Source organism: Caloenas nicobarica, chromosome 27 (genome assembly GCF_036013445.1).
Source record: "Caloenas nicobarica isolate bCalNic1 chromosome 27, bCalNic1.hap1, whole genome shotgun sequence".
Taxonomy (NCBI): Eukaryota; Metazoa; Chordata; class Aves; order Columbiformes; family Columbidae; genus Caloenas; species Caloenas nicobarica.
In genome coordinates, this window is record NC_088271.1 from 3229577 (window position 1) to 3246606 (window position 17030).

The window sequence follows — 17030 nt, forward strand, 5'->3', positions numbered from 1 at the left end:
ACGCTACTCCCTACCTCACAAGAGCAGAGGAGACTCAGAACGTCACTCATTTCAGAATTCAGGAAGCAAGGACAGTCAAGGAATGGAAATGAACAACAAAACCAGCATTCTCTGCAAATTAACCTGCTTTATAACTACAGACTTTGCATAAACCAGAGCCAAACATCATCTAGACGGCTCGGGCTCTGTGGAATTCATAACCTGGCTGTAATAGCAACCTACTTTCGCTTACTCACTTCTGTTCTCCTTGCCTTTCATGTACTAATGATATCAGCTTACAGATTGGCACCGGTGGATTAAAGGCTACAGGTTTATTATCATTCCCTAAAATGCTATTTGTAGTTTCTAATTACTGATGAAGAACATCAGGGCGCAATCTCTGCAGCATCTTTACCATCTACTCACTGCTCCGTGTTCCCCGTGCTACGGGACACCAAGTTTGCAATCAGATAAACCAACGGCACTAATGTGGGCACTAAGAAAATAACCCAGAACCTGCTTACTTTTTTTTTCCCCCTGCAAGTTCTTCTCTAAATTCTGATTCAGGAAACTACTAAAATCACTAGTTTTATATATTAAATATGACTCCTTTCTCCATTCACAATGGTTTCTCCCCTCTGCAGATGCTTTGTGGATTATTTAAAATAACTGAGGACTAAGCAGTGATAAGTGTCTGTTATGAACTGTGACGCTTACAAACCACCGGGGTTCATTTCCGAATCCTCCTAAGAAAATAAATACAGAGAGACTTGAAATAGAAGGTTCTACCTATTTGACCCCACGCTTCCTTAATTGAATCTCCTAAAGTAACAACTGTCAGGAAGGCAAGGAAAATGGGTATGGAGCTTTGAAATAATATTATACTTTCTGACCTTTAATAGAAAATTATCTATTATTATACACCTGAGCAGTGTGCACTTGCAGGAGGTAAAAGATATTCTTCATAGGACAAAATTTATAAAAAAATGTGCAAAAAGTATCAGCTTGGTTCCTGTTTGTGCCTCCAGAATCCTCAGTGAGTGTGGAAGGCAGCGATCTTTTGCTTTTTGAACTATTCAGAAAATTGGTGTGACAAAGTGGTGATTGTACTTTCAGAGCTGGAACCCAAATGGTGTTCCCCTACTGGGGTGTTTGCATGAAAACACACTTGGTTTTTGTCATCTTTGGCATTTCCGCTGAGATAACACACAAGTAAAAGTGCTTTTGTGTATTGACGCGATCTGAAAGCCGCGCATCACAGATAACGCAGTAAATGTACAGGCCCCATCAAAAGCCTCGTTCCTTTTGAAATCCCAAAAAAGAGCTGCCAAGAATCACGGGACAGACTAAAAGGGTGTAAAAAGCCAGAGAAATAGCAAGTTAAATGTATTAATTTCTCTTGTGAAATATCCATTGGAACTCAACACACGTGCAGAGGTCTTGGGTTGGGTGGGTTTGGTTTTTTTTTTAGGCAGAATTCTCACCTCCCGCTTCACCACCGTTCAATGTGCCCTTTTCTGAACAACACGGTGCAGCTCCCTGGGTGAACAGTCGCCCCGTCGCTCTATTTTTATGGATTTGTCCAATACACTTTCCTGCTCACAAGTTTCTCACCGTGCAGCACGCACATTGTTCAGCCTCCCGGCCTTTGAAGCTGCGCAAGAGTTGCTGTTGAAGCCAAAACCAGCCAAGTCTCTGCATCACCGGCAGGATGTCGCTGCAAAGCTTTGAGACGACTTCTCGGTGACTAAACCTAAAGCTCAGGCTGCAGCAGAGCTGACCTCGGAAAACTTATCTCATCCTGTTGGGAGTCACACAGAACTATTTGCCAGATCTCTTAATATAAAATATTTCACGTCACAGATTGACAAAGTTCCTTTCTTACCCTTCCTTCCGTCCACGCCAAACGCGATAAGCGACGGTTCTCTTCTCACCGGGAGAAAGCTCAGAGGATGAGGATCCGGTCACTTTACGTGCTAATGACACAAATCCCAGTTTTTTACAGTTAAAAGAGGAAACGGTGTCAAATCCTCCTGGAGAATTCTGTTGTTACATTAGCAAATACAGCCTTTGCCACGGTGAAAACGGCACAGGGCGTCTCTGCGATGTGCGGTTCAAAGAACCTGGAGACAAAGGATGCGAAGGAAACCGCAGCTCTCCACGGCAGCGCTGCCTCACTTCATCGGGTTCTGTCCCCTTCCTCGTTTTGTTCAGTCTGATTTTTTGGATGTCACAGAGGCGGATGCAATATTGGATTTACTTTCCAGAACATTTTTGTTCTAATTCAGCATTTAAGTTTTCAGCTCAAGAGAACCTCGATTTTTCTTCATTCCTACAGGAACCGCAGGACAGCCCCGTTCCCACACTGCGTCCACACGCAGGGCCCAGCTGTAAACCAGATCTAGATCTGACCTGAAATCCCTCCCGCCTCCTCACCCACCACCTTCCTGCAGCTTCTCCCAGGATGCTGGAGCCAACGCCACGGCCGGTTTGCACACCCGCTTTCACCCAACGCCACAGCCAGTTTGCACACCCGCTTTCACCCAACGCCAGGGCCGGTTTGCACACCCGCTGCACCCAACGCCACAGCCGGTTTGCACACCCACTTTCACCCAACGCCAGGGCCGGTTTGCACACCCGCTTTCACCCAACGCCAGGGCCGGTTTGCACACTCGCTTTCACCCAACGCCACGGTCGGTTTGCACACCCGCTGCACCCAGCGCCAGGGCCGGTTTGCACACCCGCTGCACAGCTGCCGGGCATGCTATTCCCCATCAGCTACGGGCAAATTTGCGGTTGCGTCACTCTCCAAGCCAGCATATGGGCCAACTGGCTACACCAGTTCAAATCTACACCTCACCACCCCAACCCCCTCTCTTTCTTCATCTCTTTTTAAAAATTTCTTGACACTAACACGTTTTGGCTGATCCAGAATCCAATTTGGAGGGACAGGGGAGTTCAGCGAACTGTAACTGTATATTCCACGCGGCTTTATCTCACGTTTTTGCATTTTGGACGAGACAGAACTTCTAGTTCCCGTTTTGATAACCAGTTTGTTCTGTAACTAGGAGACACACCCTTTCTATGTAAACGTTACAAATCAGGCGTATCTAATCCATTATTCACTGGCTGCTGCTGCTTCCCACTTCCATCTCCTATTTGGAGGTAGCGCTCACGCCAGAAATGTCACAGCGGTGTCATGTGGCAGGCGGTATTGGTTTAGCTAAGCCGGGTTTTAATGTCACTCTTGCTTGGTGGGTGCACATGGAGCAGATCAGGACAAGAGCTACAGGCCAGCTCTGGGCTGCAGGACTCAGGATGGCATCTGGACACCACGAAAGCAGATTATTATTTTCTGCTCCCCTCTGCTGTATTATCTATCTTTTTTTTTTTTTTTTTTTTTACACCTGTAGCTATTAATCGTAATATTTTTATTCTCGGGTTTACAGCAGCATCAATGGAAACGGCACATTCACCAGCCTGACGTGGCCCAAGTCTCCAAAAGATTATATATTTTATTTAATTTGTAGTCTGGAAGGAGGTAACCTGCCAAGAGGCCAACCAAGGCCCAGCCCTGGGCCTGATAAACATCTCTGCATCTGGCTTTCCCAAGCTTTGGGAAAGCGAAGCAATTCTCACTTGACAATGTTTGCGACCCTCACAGAAAGCTATTTCTATATATAACATTCTTCTGTTGAAAGCACATCAGAGCCCCGTGCTAAGAAATGGAGCCGAGGGCTGAAGTAGCAGATCGTACAACCACCGCCACCCATGCATCGGTCAAAAAGAAAAGCCGTCACTCCATCTACGAAATGTCACAAAGCCGAGTGATTGTTTCTCCTAAATATGACTAGCACCGGTCTTCAAAGTGTTTTCAGATTACTACAATTACTAAAAAAAAAAAGTTATAGCTGACACATGGCTGATAGCAAAAATCAGCTTTAAACTTGGCTGCTGTGGTGCACCAAGTCTTTTGCGAGCTGGAAAGAATATTTTATTTCAAGTAATAAAGGGGAAAAATGTTATAGATGATGAAGCATTAATGTTGTATCATTCCAATATCTGTCACACAAAACCCATTCCAGTGCTATATTCAACCTCTGCTCTCAGAGCTCGGCACTGAAATGCCTGCAGGGAAAGTAGTAAACAATTAGAATTAAATAATTTGGTGACACAGCATTCACTAACGAAGCACAGTGTAATGCCAAACACTACAGTTGAAGAAAACTTCTGGGAAAAGTAGAAATGTCCTTAAATGGATTGTTACAACAACAGATTTCTATAAAGTTCAAGGTAAGTAACAAGTTTGCTTGAAGAGAATAAGCATATCACAGAGATGAATAGCTACAAGGAAAAACTGTACTTTGTAGTATAATTACTCATTTGATAATCCGTAAGTGAATGGCACACTAAATTACAAACATCCTGTTAAATGAACAAAAATACTTTATGTAAAAGAAAAAGTGAACTGACTTCATTAACACAGTGGTTTTTGTGAAGAACAAAGAACAATTCTGAACCAGAGCCCGCTGCTTCGGGATGCGGATTGTCACAAGAACTCAATTGTCCTGAGGAAGGGCTCTTCCCCCCACCCAGGGCTGCTGTGATCACCACACAGGCCTGAAACACCCATCGCGGGGGGAAAACAGCAACAGAAACGGCAAAAGAACACGGAGGGTTGTCTGCTGCTCCTTGTGTGAAACGCTCTGCACACCTCAACACGACACCTGGCAGAGGAAGACTCGGGAAACAACGGCAAAGATGCAGAATAGTTCGCTTTTAGCTTACAAGCGCTTAAAAATGGCTCTTACCCCGTCATAACAAGCCGTGCTTTACTGCAGGGTCTCATTTGTTCTAGCGGTAGCAGTGCTTTAAAATATTCATTCCAGTTTAGTTCATCTCTGCTTTATTGTAGTGACCTCTTAAGAATACAAGTTTGACACCAACCTCTTGAACAGAGTAACTCAGCTCAAAAGGTTAAGGCCGATTTGTTATCATTTCTTTTCAAAGACACCAGTTTCCTTCACTCCCATCTTGCAATGAAAACACGTTTGTACAGGTGAGGTCTGCACCACACGGAGCATTAACACCATGTGTACAATCCCACGGTGCCAGGGTTACAGTGATTTCTTGATGCAAAAGCATCAACACGACAGATGGCGAGTGAGAACATTTGCGCATACAACAAGGGAAGCAAACATCGCGACAGCACGCAGCTTCAGCTCTTTGCAGTCGTCTTCAGTCCAGACTTCCTAGCGAAGTCTGAAGTCCCAAATACTCTGGAAAAAGGTGAGCCTGAGAATAGTTTTACCTGCTGATCTGCTCTGAACCCGAGCCAGGCCAGCAACTCAATGGCAGCATTCTCCTCCTCCACCCTACAGCTGGGTACGTGCACAACCTTGTAATTAAATATCCTGTTGGCAGCAAGGTCCTAGTTCAGTAAAGCTGTAAAGACAGGAAAAATTTTAAGACTTGGACTGTTACTTATATTCATATGGATTAAACGCCTTTTAGGAGTCATGACATTTTCAATAGTCACATTAAAAACAGGACTGTGTCTGTCCACTAAGGAACCCGTTAGCAGCTCAGCATAAATTGCTCAGCAAAGAAATCGATTGCTGACAGGTATCGTCCCAGCTGAGCTTTCCAACTGCTCTCTGGCCGTCTAAAACACCCGAGTCATTTTAGTTTGGGGAAAATTCTGATAAAGAGAATCATGCTGATGAATATAAAACAAACTACAATTAACATTATCCACAACAGCCAGTTGACTGATTTCTTTGCGTGCTGTTCAAGGCGGTCAGATTCATCCTTGAGCTTCTCGAAGTTCTGGTCTGCCATCCTGAGAGAGTACGATAGCGTCTGCGGAGCAAAGAGAACAAAGTTTCACACTCAGATATGAACGTTCTGACACTATTTCTTCCAACAAAGAAAAGGTTCGATTGCACTACAGACACAGACAGATCTAAGGTTCCCTTCTAATCTCACCTGGAATCAAGTTATACGTACAGTATTTCACATATCAGCACTTTAACCTTCTTAGTTGCAAAACGGAGAGGTTGGAACTTCAACACACGCTACCTGGTTATCTTGTTTTATCACATTCTGCGCGGCCAGAGTGTTGTTTTTGAGACTGCGGGCCAAACTTAGCATTTCTTCGGCTAACTTCTCCTGCACGTCCTGATGGTGCTGCAGCATGGCATCCAGCTCCACTGCTGACTGCTTCTCATCAGCCGCGAGGCCTCTGCAAGAGTGTAAGGGGAAAAACACATTGGGACTTGTACTTCCCTGTGGGCCGATCTCCCAAGGGTTCTCCAGACTCTGCAGCTCTGACAGTTCAATCAACTGAGGTCATCATGTTTCGGTTTCCACCAGGAGGAACTTCACCTAAATGGAAGTACATCTGTGATTTAAAGGGCAGCGGGAAAGCGGTTCCCAAAAAACAGAGCACCAAAATGAGAAATTTTGACTTACTTGCGCTTCCTTATATTTAACTCCTCAGAATCTGGAAAAAAAAAAAAAGTTAAATTTGTGTTTTAGCATGTTATAAATTGCCATGCAATCAGAAGCTGAAGTAACAACTTTTCTCTAAGGGATTTTTAGATGTCCACATCCTACTTGGCCCTCGACCCCAGGGAATATGGATTTCAAATACCCCCCTGCTTCCCACAGGGAAAAGACAACATGTAACAACAAATGCACAGTGGAGAGAACAAACAGATGAATCATAACCCTGAGGGCACCGGTTAAGCCCGTGTGTCTTGGTGTTCTCTTTCAGGACACGTTAGATTGGCCCAGATCCAACCACCGCAACAGTAGCTATGGAGACTGCAAATTAATTCCTACCAGTTCCCTCCATGGCTGTATATTTAAGAGGAATCGAACGACACCTACTCTAAGTGCCTCAAATCGCATGATCTGCTCAGAGCAGAAGAGAACAGGAGCAACAATAAAGGTAAATTGTCCTTGCTAATTCTATAATTAGAATGTCTGTTTCTATATGGGTTCTAGGAAAATAGGTTCCTGCAAGTCCCTGCTACCGTACTGATAACAACACTCAGGCTTTAACCGTGAGGAGTTTTGGTTTTGTTCGCTTTGAAAATCTGCTATCTTGAAAAGAAGTGAGCTACTAAATTAAAAGTACACTTTGGCCAGTCTCTAATACCTGACCTTCCTCCTCCTCTCCCTGTAAGTCTCAGGTTAACTAAAATTAGAGGAAACAAAACATTAAACTTACCATCCATAGCCGAGGGGTCCTGGGAGGCAGAAAGAGAAATAGAACAGAAATTACAGAGGGCCAGTGATAAAAGACAATCCTCCAGACCCAGCACAGCACCTCTGCCCAGTTATTTACTGTCCAAACCAGAAAAAAGTGACTCCCCACCCAGCCTGGGACACAACTGAGGCACAGCCACCAACGGCAGCTGAACGCAACAAAAGTCCATCTATAAACCAGCAATAAAGAATCAGCAGCACCAAAACATACTGTACCAAGCAGCTCACTCCTCATCTTGCCCGTGCAACGAGCCTTTGTCTGCAGATGAACGGTTTTGGTGGCCGGGGTTCTCTCTTTGGTTGTCGTGGGGGTACGGCCGGGGGCCAAGAACTGATTAGCCAGAGCCTTTTCAGTTGATGAAGACTGCGAGTAGGAAAAAGTAATGAAAAGACACGAATATCACAAAACCCCAATGTATCTATTCATGTTTTTATAAGGATTGACTAATAAGATTTTAGCAAGTGTTATTTTGACACAAAAGATAAAGGCGAATATAGGAACCAGGCAAAAAGGTGAACACAGGCAGAGAATATTTAAGCCTTGTCAAGCTGAAATATTAGATCTTACCAATTTTTCAGCTTCCAAAAGTCCCTTTAGGAAATCCACTTTGCGAGAGTATTCATTCAGCAGTTCTGGGGCAGGCTTGCTATCGGAATGGAAAAGTAATAATACAAAACCCAGAAGTTACCAGTATTTTCTATTGTTCGGGTGATTTTTCCAAGCAACAATAATTTTAAAAAAACAACCAACAAACCACAAAACCCCCCCCCCAAACACTGACAAAACCCAACACATGGTTCTTTAAGGTTTATCTTGCAGGTAAAAGGCTGAGGAAGCCCCAAAAGCGCAGCCCAGGGTTTCCCAGGGACTCACCAGGACTGCAGCTTCAGCTCCCGCAGCATGTCCTCCAGAGCCGCCACGTACTGAGGAGAAAAATAAAGCTTTTAAGTCGAAATATTGCCTGGCAAAGGCCCAGCTGAAGGCGAGGTCTGAGCACTCCAGAGCGCTCGCTGCCTCAGTTTATTCTGAGGAGCCGAACCGCGCTGCTGCGGGGACTGAGGGGCAGGAGGCTCCCGCGCTTCTCCCGGCTGCTCTCCCCACCCCGGGAGGCCGGGTCTCACCTTCTCCAGCCGCCACTCCTCGGGGTCCCGGCGCTCCGCCGCCAGGGCCTCGCAGCGGCTCAGCAGCCGCATCAGGTTCAGCTCCAGCCGCGTCGCCGCCATGGCGGGCCGGCGGCAGCGGAAGCTGCCTCAGGGGCCACTTCCGGGAGGCGGGCGCCATGTTGGGGCGGGGCGCAGGGAAGGGCGGGAGGCACAGTTTTAGTAAAAAATAAAACAAAAAAAAAAACCCCTAAACCAAACCACAAAGCAACCAAACAACAAAAAACCCCCACAAAACAAAAAAAAACCAATACCCCCCCCCAAAAGCCCCCAAAAGGACTCCCCTAGTGAGGTGGCTGCTGCTCAGGGCCGCAGTGACTGCGCTGTGGTGGCAGCACCACAGCCCTGAGGCAGCGCCTGGGCCCCTGAGCTCTGCTCTTCCTTCGCTTGGGCACCCACCGACAGGGATTTCAGATCAATTCCATGAAGGGCTGGGGCTGCTGCTGCTGCTGCTTCAAAATGTTTTATGGCTGATGGCGCCTCCCGCTCTGGGGTTTCACCTCACAGCAGGCACCTCCACGCAGCTCTGCTGGGTTGTACCTTTGCTCCAAAAGCACCAAAAAGCCCCGAGGTGACGCCCCAGGCTTGAATTCAGAGCTTCTTATTCCACAGAGCTATTCCCAAATGCTTTATGAAGTATCGCACAAGGATACACAATTCTGATCAAAGGCTTCCAGCCAAAGAAACTGTTCACTAGACAAGGCAGACATTGATAAACTAACACGTGTATTTTTAAAAAGTGCAATGTATTAATAAACGTTTTTATATATTTTGGTCTCAGTTAAGGCTATTACAACATTAACAGCTCTGTAAACCACACAGAAAGTTGTCATACAAACATTAAAAAAAATTAAGGCAACACACACTGACGCAAACTCACTGTTGGTCCCGTTAAGAGTCCATTGTAAGGCAAATGGAAAAAGGCACAACCGCAGAATCGGGGGACTTGGTTTTTTCCTGTACACTCAACCCATGTATTTTACTCCACATAAGTTTTACGCTCTACTTTCTTTGCAGGGTTTTAATTTAAAGTGAAGAATATTTGCTTTAAACAACCTTGCTCAACCCTTACAGCACTGTACATTTCACAGCCTCAAAGGGTTAAAGCCAAAGCTGGGGTCAACTTCAAAAAAAAGTCCAGACAGCTGAAGTAATTCACTTCTCTACACAGGGAATGTGAGAGTAAGGGTCCGAAAACCTCCGTTTTACTTTTGCTGTTGGTTCATATTCATCCAAGAGTTCCTGAGCGTGGGCCATCGCAGACCCTTGTGCAATGTATACAGAGTGGATTTTATCAGTTCGCCTTGCTGGCTGCTCCCTTCGTCTCACCACTGTTTGAGACTCTTCGTTAGCCGAAATCCTGCCCTGGGTTTCTGTACATTTGAAAATCCCAGGAGGAAGTTTTATATTTGCTGTTGGCATCACCGGAGTTCGACGGGGCACTTTAATCTTGGACAGCGTTAAAGACGATCTGTGTCTTGAAGGCAGGGATGCGGAGGAAGAATTTGAAGAGGTTTGCAAAAGAGAAGGCACTTTGCAAATGTCTTTGGCAGGCGCACTGGAGCTCTGAGCACGGCAGTGAAATCCAATAATTGCTTTAAAGAAACAAGATACTTAGATACTGAAAGCATGCATAAAAACGTAACTTGATACAAGCGACTGCGACCAGATAACATCTGGTCACCTGGCTGTATGCTGTGAAAGATGTAGAATAAAAAAAAACACACACTACCTTAATACTGACCTTCGGTATCCACCCGTCCTGGCCGATCCTCGAGCAGGCTCTCCGTGCTCACTGAGGTCTCCGAGTCCACATTTTCCTCATCAGAGCCTCGCTGATCAAGCTCAGGTAACCGGTAAGTTATATCCTCTCTATATCAAAACAGAGATTGTAGCACTCTAGAAAGACGGTATCCCTGCTACAAGCAACTGTGTTAAGCAGCTATTTCAGAGGTAAACTTTCCTGTGTGTAGTCATATCATATTAATTCTCATGGTGTTTTCTCTCAGTTAACCCTTTGCATTTTCTTTTTCACCTTCATAAAGGCCTACAGAACACAATTAACTAGACCACTTTGGACAAAAGGTACACTGCTTTATTGCCTGTGTGACCTCCAGCTGCAAAGGGCATGACCTACAGAGATAAAGGGTGACTTACTTTTCTTCTTTTATTGACTGGATGCGATCAATGAGAATCTCCTTTTCCCGGTTATCAGCTTCAGAAACTTCCTCCTCTTCACGCAGCAAGTCCAGTTCCGAGTTGCCACTGTCATTTCCTTTGGCCTGCGAGCTTTTACTCTGCAAGACAAGTGTGCCTGTAACACATCTCAGTCCTAAGAAGCAACACAAGTCTTGAGTGTCTACTAGTTGCAAGGTGGAAGACAAATGAGTAGGGTAAACTCATGACAGGGTTGATGAAGAGCTGTTAGTTACCCATACAAATGTTTCCAAAAGTAACAGAAATGTTTCTATTCACCTGATTTCTATGGGTTTGTTACCTTTTTTTTTTTAAGCATAGTAATTTGATTTATCAGCCTCAGCTTAGTTTTAGTAGTCACTTGTAAGTAACATTATTACATCCAATACAAGTTACATTCAGAATTTCTGTAAAACACCAAGTGATGACAGAACCAGCAGCCCTGCATGCAGTCTGGGGAGAAAGTTGCACCAATACATGCAGCCTCGATTGTTCAAAACAAGTATTTAAAACCAAGTTAAAATGCACATAGTGAGTATTTTAGTCATGCAATAGTACCGTAAGAAAAACCACGTGCACTTTGAAAGTACATACCAGCATCCCCTCATACGGGGAAGAAAACCCAAGTTTTATAGGCCAGAGCTAGAGAGAGATGAAGACGAAATTCACTATATGCGGCTTCTGAGCAGACAGAGTTTGGTTTGTTTCAATCAGTACAACAAAAACAAAAGAACAAGCGTATTTTTGCATATTTTTGTCCACCTCTGGATTGAAGGAACTCTTTCGCCACATAGACTCAGCAATGTCAGTTCTGACTGAATTACATGGAGATAGATTTTCAGCACTGCGAGAGCAGATCCTCACCCTTGCACCTTCATTTATTGGACTCCAGTGCAGCTGTATATTTATTTAGAGGTCCTACCTACAGCTTTGGGCAAGTGCGAATCCCTTTTCTTCTTATCTTGCAATTGGTCTTTGACTTACTGAATGGGAAGGACAGGATAAATAATAGCACAACCCTTCCCAAGAAATTGAGGGGATGCTTCCTGCCTGATGGTGTGGTTCTGTGGTTTATTTCAACACTTACCGTATTCTGTTGAAGCAATGAGAGTCGTCGAAAAGCGATGCTCTCAGCTGCTTCCAGCTGATTTATTTCATCCATTTTTACCTTGTACTTCCTTATCTGTTCCTTTATGAGCATCTCGATACACCTGGACAAAAGCGCAAGAGTTTATTGAGCAGCTTCGTAGTGTTTTCATCGGAGGCAGACGCGAGGCCAGCCATGCAGTGAGGATTGCGAGGGACATTCAGAGAGCCAGAGCTGCTGGAGGGTGAGGAGAACCAAGAGGATCAAGGACAGAACCTTCTCCAGTTCAAGGAACAATGCAGAAGAAATTATCAGGGGGTTTCAAATATGCAGGGGACAGTTTAATTCTATATCCAACAGTTTATTATGGCTTGTATGGCAGCAAAATATATATAATTAGTGTACAATCCCACCAAAATGTTATCTTGATGTAAAATGCAAACCTGATACTGAAGGTTTATAAATCATCCTACTTTAAGCTTGTAAACTTCAGACAGGTGGAAGGAGTCAGAGAAGGGCATATCAATCAGCAGCACTACCAGAGCCAGAATTTATCAACTCTTAACCCTGAGTTTCAGCTTGATATAAATATGGTTGTAACAAATGCAGGGAGTAGTACTGGCCTGCCATCAAATTTCAAAGTCCTACTTTGCAGCAGACTGCTCAAACTTACATGGTTGTTTTTGAAACATCCTTCATGCTGGTTAAGGGGTCAGAGGTATCAGGACAACGCAAGAGGCACGGAGCAAAAACAATGGCCAAGGCATTGGGTGACATGCGGTTGACATCTTCTATCAAAGCCACTCTGAAATTCCACGTTCAGAACAAAAAACCAAAAGATTTTTAAAGCAAACTTTCCTAGAATACAAGCGGTCTGATCAAACAAATAACATGAAAGGATGCCTCTAGGGTATTAAGTACATACAGCATTCAAAGTAGTGTTTTTAAATTATTTTACATGTACTAAAGTAGAAAAAGTTTGATGCGTCAGAAAAAGGAACAGGAAGCCACCCAGGTTAAGCTGGTCTGGCAGTCTCTCCAAGTATGTCTGGTGACTCAGTGCCTCCTCTTTAAAAATCCCTTTTCCCTGTGTTAATAGAACTGCTTAGAAAATTATCAAGTTCCTCGGCTAAGAGCAGCCGCTTTACCAGTACCATTTATCCCAAGAGTTCCTCTCCAAATGAAGTAATTAAACTCATTACTTGACCAGATGGAAGATGAGTCGCTCCAAGGTATTATGATTTGCTTGCGGAAGCTGTTCGAGGACACTGTAAATGGCACAGAGCTGCTCCTGTTTTTCTGGTAGCTCTGCACAAGGGGAGAAAGCACAAGATGAGAATTGATGTGCAACGCTAACTGAAAACCATCTGGCCAGCAAGATCTGGTCCAGAACATCAAGGAGAAGAAAACACAGGATGAAGGGAAGCCTTCAAACATCTCTAAAACCTACCTACAGCTCGGAGAAAATCATTGTACTGCGCAGATGTCATTAGTGGATCTGGTAATTCCCGTAGCCATTGCTTAAGGATCCCCGTAATAGTGTGAATAGGGTAATTCTCCAGTTTCACTGAGTTTGGATCTGAAAAGAAGTGTTTTATTTTGAGCGGTTCGTTCTTTCGATGTACAGAATGGGACCTCAAAGAAATCAGATTAGAAACATTCAAGTCTCCTGTTCACCACATCAAAGTGGCGATTCAGAAGAAAAGGAAGTGTGCTGATAGTCACTTATATCTACTAAGTGGCTTTTTCCAGCCAACAAAAATAACACAGCCCACATGGCCACCAAAAAGCTGTTTTTAAAACACCCCAGAGTGGCAGATACTTTCAGATGAAAAGAATTGCAAGGAAAACTGGTGGCATACAAGGAAGTCAAAAGGGTGCACAACATTGCTTGACCTGCTTGCAGCAACTGTTTCAGCTCCTTCATTCGATTTGCTGACCCCGATTTCCTGTAAATGCCTTCGGTGTAGAGCCCGTGCATCTCCACGTACTCCAGCAGCTTCTCCAGGACAATGGGCACTGAATTTCTCTCGCTGGTCAGGGAACTCACACACACTCCAAAATGACGTGGTTCTGCATCCTGTTCATTCTGGAATTGAAACAGGTCAAGCACTGTGAATACCTGTTTCCAAGGTAGAAAATTCCATTGTTTCATGCTGCAATTAGCTTATGCTTCCAGAAACAAAAGCCAAGTGTTTTATTCTAGCTTGCTACAAGCCTTGGATCATAAGGTAGATTTTTGGAGCTGCAGCAATAAAGAAATTTTAGGGTACACAGAGGAGGATTTCTTCAACAGTTTGTCCAACACAGCACACATACTTTTAAGGAGGAGTTCCGAAATTAGCTTGAGTTTCACCTTTTATAATAATTTTCTGTTTCTGCAACTGCAGGGCCTGGCTCCGACTATACGCAGGCAGAAGCAAACCAACTTTCAAGCTATTTTTATTCAGTCCACTGCTCATTTGCCAAGAAAAAAAAGCAGCATTTAGCACACGACTCGTATCACAGCATTGCATCCCAGATCTACAGTTCTTACCTTTTTTCCGCAGGACGTACAGCTGCTCTGTATCTTGGACATGCATTTCTTGTGACAAGTCAACTTGCAAACTAGAGGGAGAAGCAATTATTACAAACATTCCAAATCACATGAAGATGCCGAGTATCTTGTCTCATTCACTTACTATATAACCTGCATGTAGTGCTTGCTAAGCCCGCCCAGCCCAGGTTACAAGCGACGCGCACGAGTTGTAAAGCGAGCGGGAAGGAGGCGATTCCACTCACCGCTGCACAGACAGGCCTTCTCCATGGGCCAGATGTAGGACGAGCAGTGCTCGCACGACTGCCGGATGCTCACTTGGTAGTTGGTGAACACGTGGCCATTGTGTTCTTCAATCTGGTGGGAGACAGGAAGAAATAAAAAAAATTTTAAAAATAATAACTATCCAGCCTATCTTCGGTTTTCCACTTTTATTTTACAATTACAGCTGATGGCTTTGGGTCATTTCATAATGGACTTGCCGCCTTGGTTAAAGCTCATCAGTACAATACACGAGCTATAGTTCATCATTAATATTTAGTAGTATTTTCCTTTAAAGAGTCCCGTTATTGAGAAAGCCATTAGGTTCTAAAAGATGCTATGAACAAGCAAAAAATGCTAGAATACCATGTGTCACTGCATAAGGAGGATCTTTGATTTACGGAAAATAGTTTTATATTGTCTTCATAAAAGGGGTGATTCAGCATGCAAAATAAAACAGAAGTTCAGCACAAAATAAAGTTCTTCCAACATTGTTTTTCTCTGTGTTCTGCGAGTACAGCTGCGAACTCGGATTATTGCAAAAAGAAAAGTACTTACTGCACGATCTTGTTTTCGTTTCTTCTTCTGGGCTTTGGTTTGCTGCAGAGTACAGAACTGGCGTTAAGTCTTTGAAACTGAGACATTCCATTCCCTTTTTTTTTCCTATTCAGTTTCCTCAACTCTGTTTCACCTCCAGACATTTGAGCCCCTATACCGCAGCTTCAGCTCAGTACAAGGGTTGTCTGTGATCACACCAGCAACTTACTAAAAATCCCTTGAGTTCCCCGCCTGATGACAAAGCAGTTCCATCTCTAACACCTTCAGAGAACTAAGTTTTCACCAAAGAAAATGCACAAACACTTTAAGATTCCAAACATGTTAAGAGTGAGTTAAATAATGAGCAACTCCAACAAGGTGTATCAGCACTCAGAATTTGTTCTATGCATGATTCACGTGTGGAAAGCGTTTCCCAAATAATGAAGAACACTATGGAAAAGGCTTCTGAGGTAACACAGGTTCCTTATCCTATAAGAGTAACATTGTTCGATCAGCCCATCAGCCAGTGTCAGTGTGTTTTATACCTTGGGCTGCTCAGATTCCTCTTTTTTTGTATATCCTCTGATGAATTCATCCAGAAGGGACTGGAAGAGATTCAAAACCAGCTTGACTTCTTTCTCTTCCCTTTTTTTGGCCAGATTTGTAACTAGAAGCTGGTAATTTTCCACCAGATCTTTGTAGCCAACGTGGATTTGCCCATTCTAGAGAAAGAAAAAAAGATTATTCAGAAGATAGTATTTCTGGATAACGTTGAGACAGTTTTGTATTGTTATGTGTTTAAGTTCAGAGGCGAGAAAGCGTGCTCGCAATTAAAGAGAGCGGCCCATGACTGACACAAATGAGCACACTTCTCACTACACCGGAGAAGGGCACGTGGCCGAGACATGGCTGTGTCGGGAGAATATTGGAAAAGCTCTTGGCACCTCTCTGGTGTTTAAACACAGCACCGTGAAGAGGCTGAAGACAGCAAAATCCATCCATTTCTAAAAATAAGTTATGGCAGAGTGAATGAGAAACAGGAAACAAACCAGCCTGCTTAAGAATACAGCAGAACTGGAAAACGTTCTTTTTCAAGTCTAACAATCAGCTTTGAATTTATGCTGAGAATTGCTTTGTTAAAGAGCTGTAGGCCAAGCGTTTAAACTGCAGATGATTCATTCATTACCTACCAACTTTTGAGACTTACTACTTACAGGAGCAGAGTACATGGTCTTGATGTTTCCTCTAAACTTCTCTGTGGCTTCAAAAAACAAACATTCAACACCAGACTTCAGGGAGCGTAAGTCGTTGATCTAGAAGGGAAACACATCTGCATCAAATTTCACTAAAACAAGAACATCCAAGCAGTGTTAAGCTTCAGTTGCTGGGCTTAGTCATCTATGGCCACTCCAGTTACTTAAAATAACATTTCTTAATGCATTGTGATGGTACAAAAATAGGAGTCAGGTAGGTAAGTAGGCTCTAAAGAACTTTATTTCCTTACGACTCATGCTTCTTTTTTATAAATACTTTTGCTGCTCGCTTGTTTCTAAACAAATGTTGAGCTATCACAAGTGCCACCAGGATTAAATATAATATAACGGACTCACAGACAAAGGAAGGAATAGGAAGCGTCTTCATACAGACCTAATTTGATCAAGCTACCAAATCAAGTCCCCTTGGCTTTAAATCATCATATAAACTTGCAACCAGAAAAGCAGTCTTTAAAATTCCACACAAACAGTGAACATAAACTGGAATTTTATCCTAGTGCCTTTTACCTTGTTTAGGAGGAATTCATCAAGATGTTTCAGTTCATTGGCGTTTGCAATCTCCCGGACCATGGAAGCTCGCCAGTTCTGAGACACACTCGAGATCTTGCTGATCTTTATCGTTCGGTTCTTCTTTGCTTTACTGCTCTCTTTTGCAGGGCGCTCCCCTGCCGGGAGGCGACTTGACTGTCCAGAAGAAGCTGGGAAAGAAATTAATTTGGATATT

At 43.8% G+C, this 17030-nt stretch overlaps 2 protein-coding genes across 6 annotated transcripts in view; both read right to left on the reverse strand.

Moving 5' to 3' along the window:
* Positions 1–3902: 3902 nt before the first annotated feature.
* Positions 3903–8495, reverse strand: USE1 (unconventional SNARE in the ER 1). The gene is made up of 8 exons (XM_065652794.1): positions 8377–8495; positions 8129–8178; positions 7823–7901; positions 7466–7618; positions 7217–7235; positions 6454–6484; positions 6061–6223; positions 3903–5841 (listed from the first exon to the last, which is right to left on the reverse strand). The coding sequence occupies exons 1-8, from the start codon at positions 8476–8478 to the stop codon at positions 5659–5661; spliced, it is 780 nt and encodes a 259-aa protein (XP_065508866.1). The 5' UTR covers positions 8479–8495; the 3' UTR covers positions 3903–5658.
* A 667-nt stretch (positions 8496–9162) lies between these two features.
* MYO9B (myosin IXB) overlaps positions 9163–17030 on the reverse strand; it is a 41009-nt gene continuing 33141 nt past the window's right edge. For 2 of the 5 annotated variants that reach the window (XM_065652400.1, XM_065652402.1), the window contains exons 28-42: positions 16814–17004; positions 16247–16345; positions 15578–15754; positions 15054–15095; positions 14480–14591; positions 14235–14305; positions 13595–13787; positions 13149–13277; positions 12901–13006; positions 12372–12503; positions 11699–11822; positions 11206–11253; positions 10573–10712; positions 10160–10287; positions 9163–10010 (exon numbers count right to left, since the gene is read on the reverse strand). In XM_065652400.1, coding sequence (XP_065508472.1) covers positions 9571–10010; positions 10160–10287; positions 10573–10712; positions 11206–11253; positions 11699–11822; positions 12372–12503; positions 12901–13006; positions 13149–13277; positions 13595–13787; positions 14235–14305; positions 14480–14591; positions 15054–15095; positions 15578–15754; positions 16247–16345; positions 16814–17004 — 2132 coding nt within the window. In that variant the 3' untranslated portion in view covers positions 9163–9570. Of the gene's footprint in view, positions 10011–10147; positions 10288–10572; positions 10713–11205; positions 11254–11698; positions 11823–12371; positions 12504–12900; positions 13007–13148; positions 13278–13594; positions 13788–14234; positions 14306–14479; positions 14592–15053; positions 15096–15577; positions 15755–16246; positions 16346–16813; positions 17005–17030 lie in introns of all 5 variants that reach the window. The other 3 variants (XM_065652405.1, XM_065652404.1, XM_065652403.1) reach the window with 3 other exon arrangements.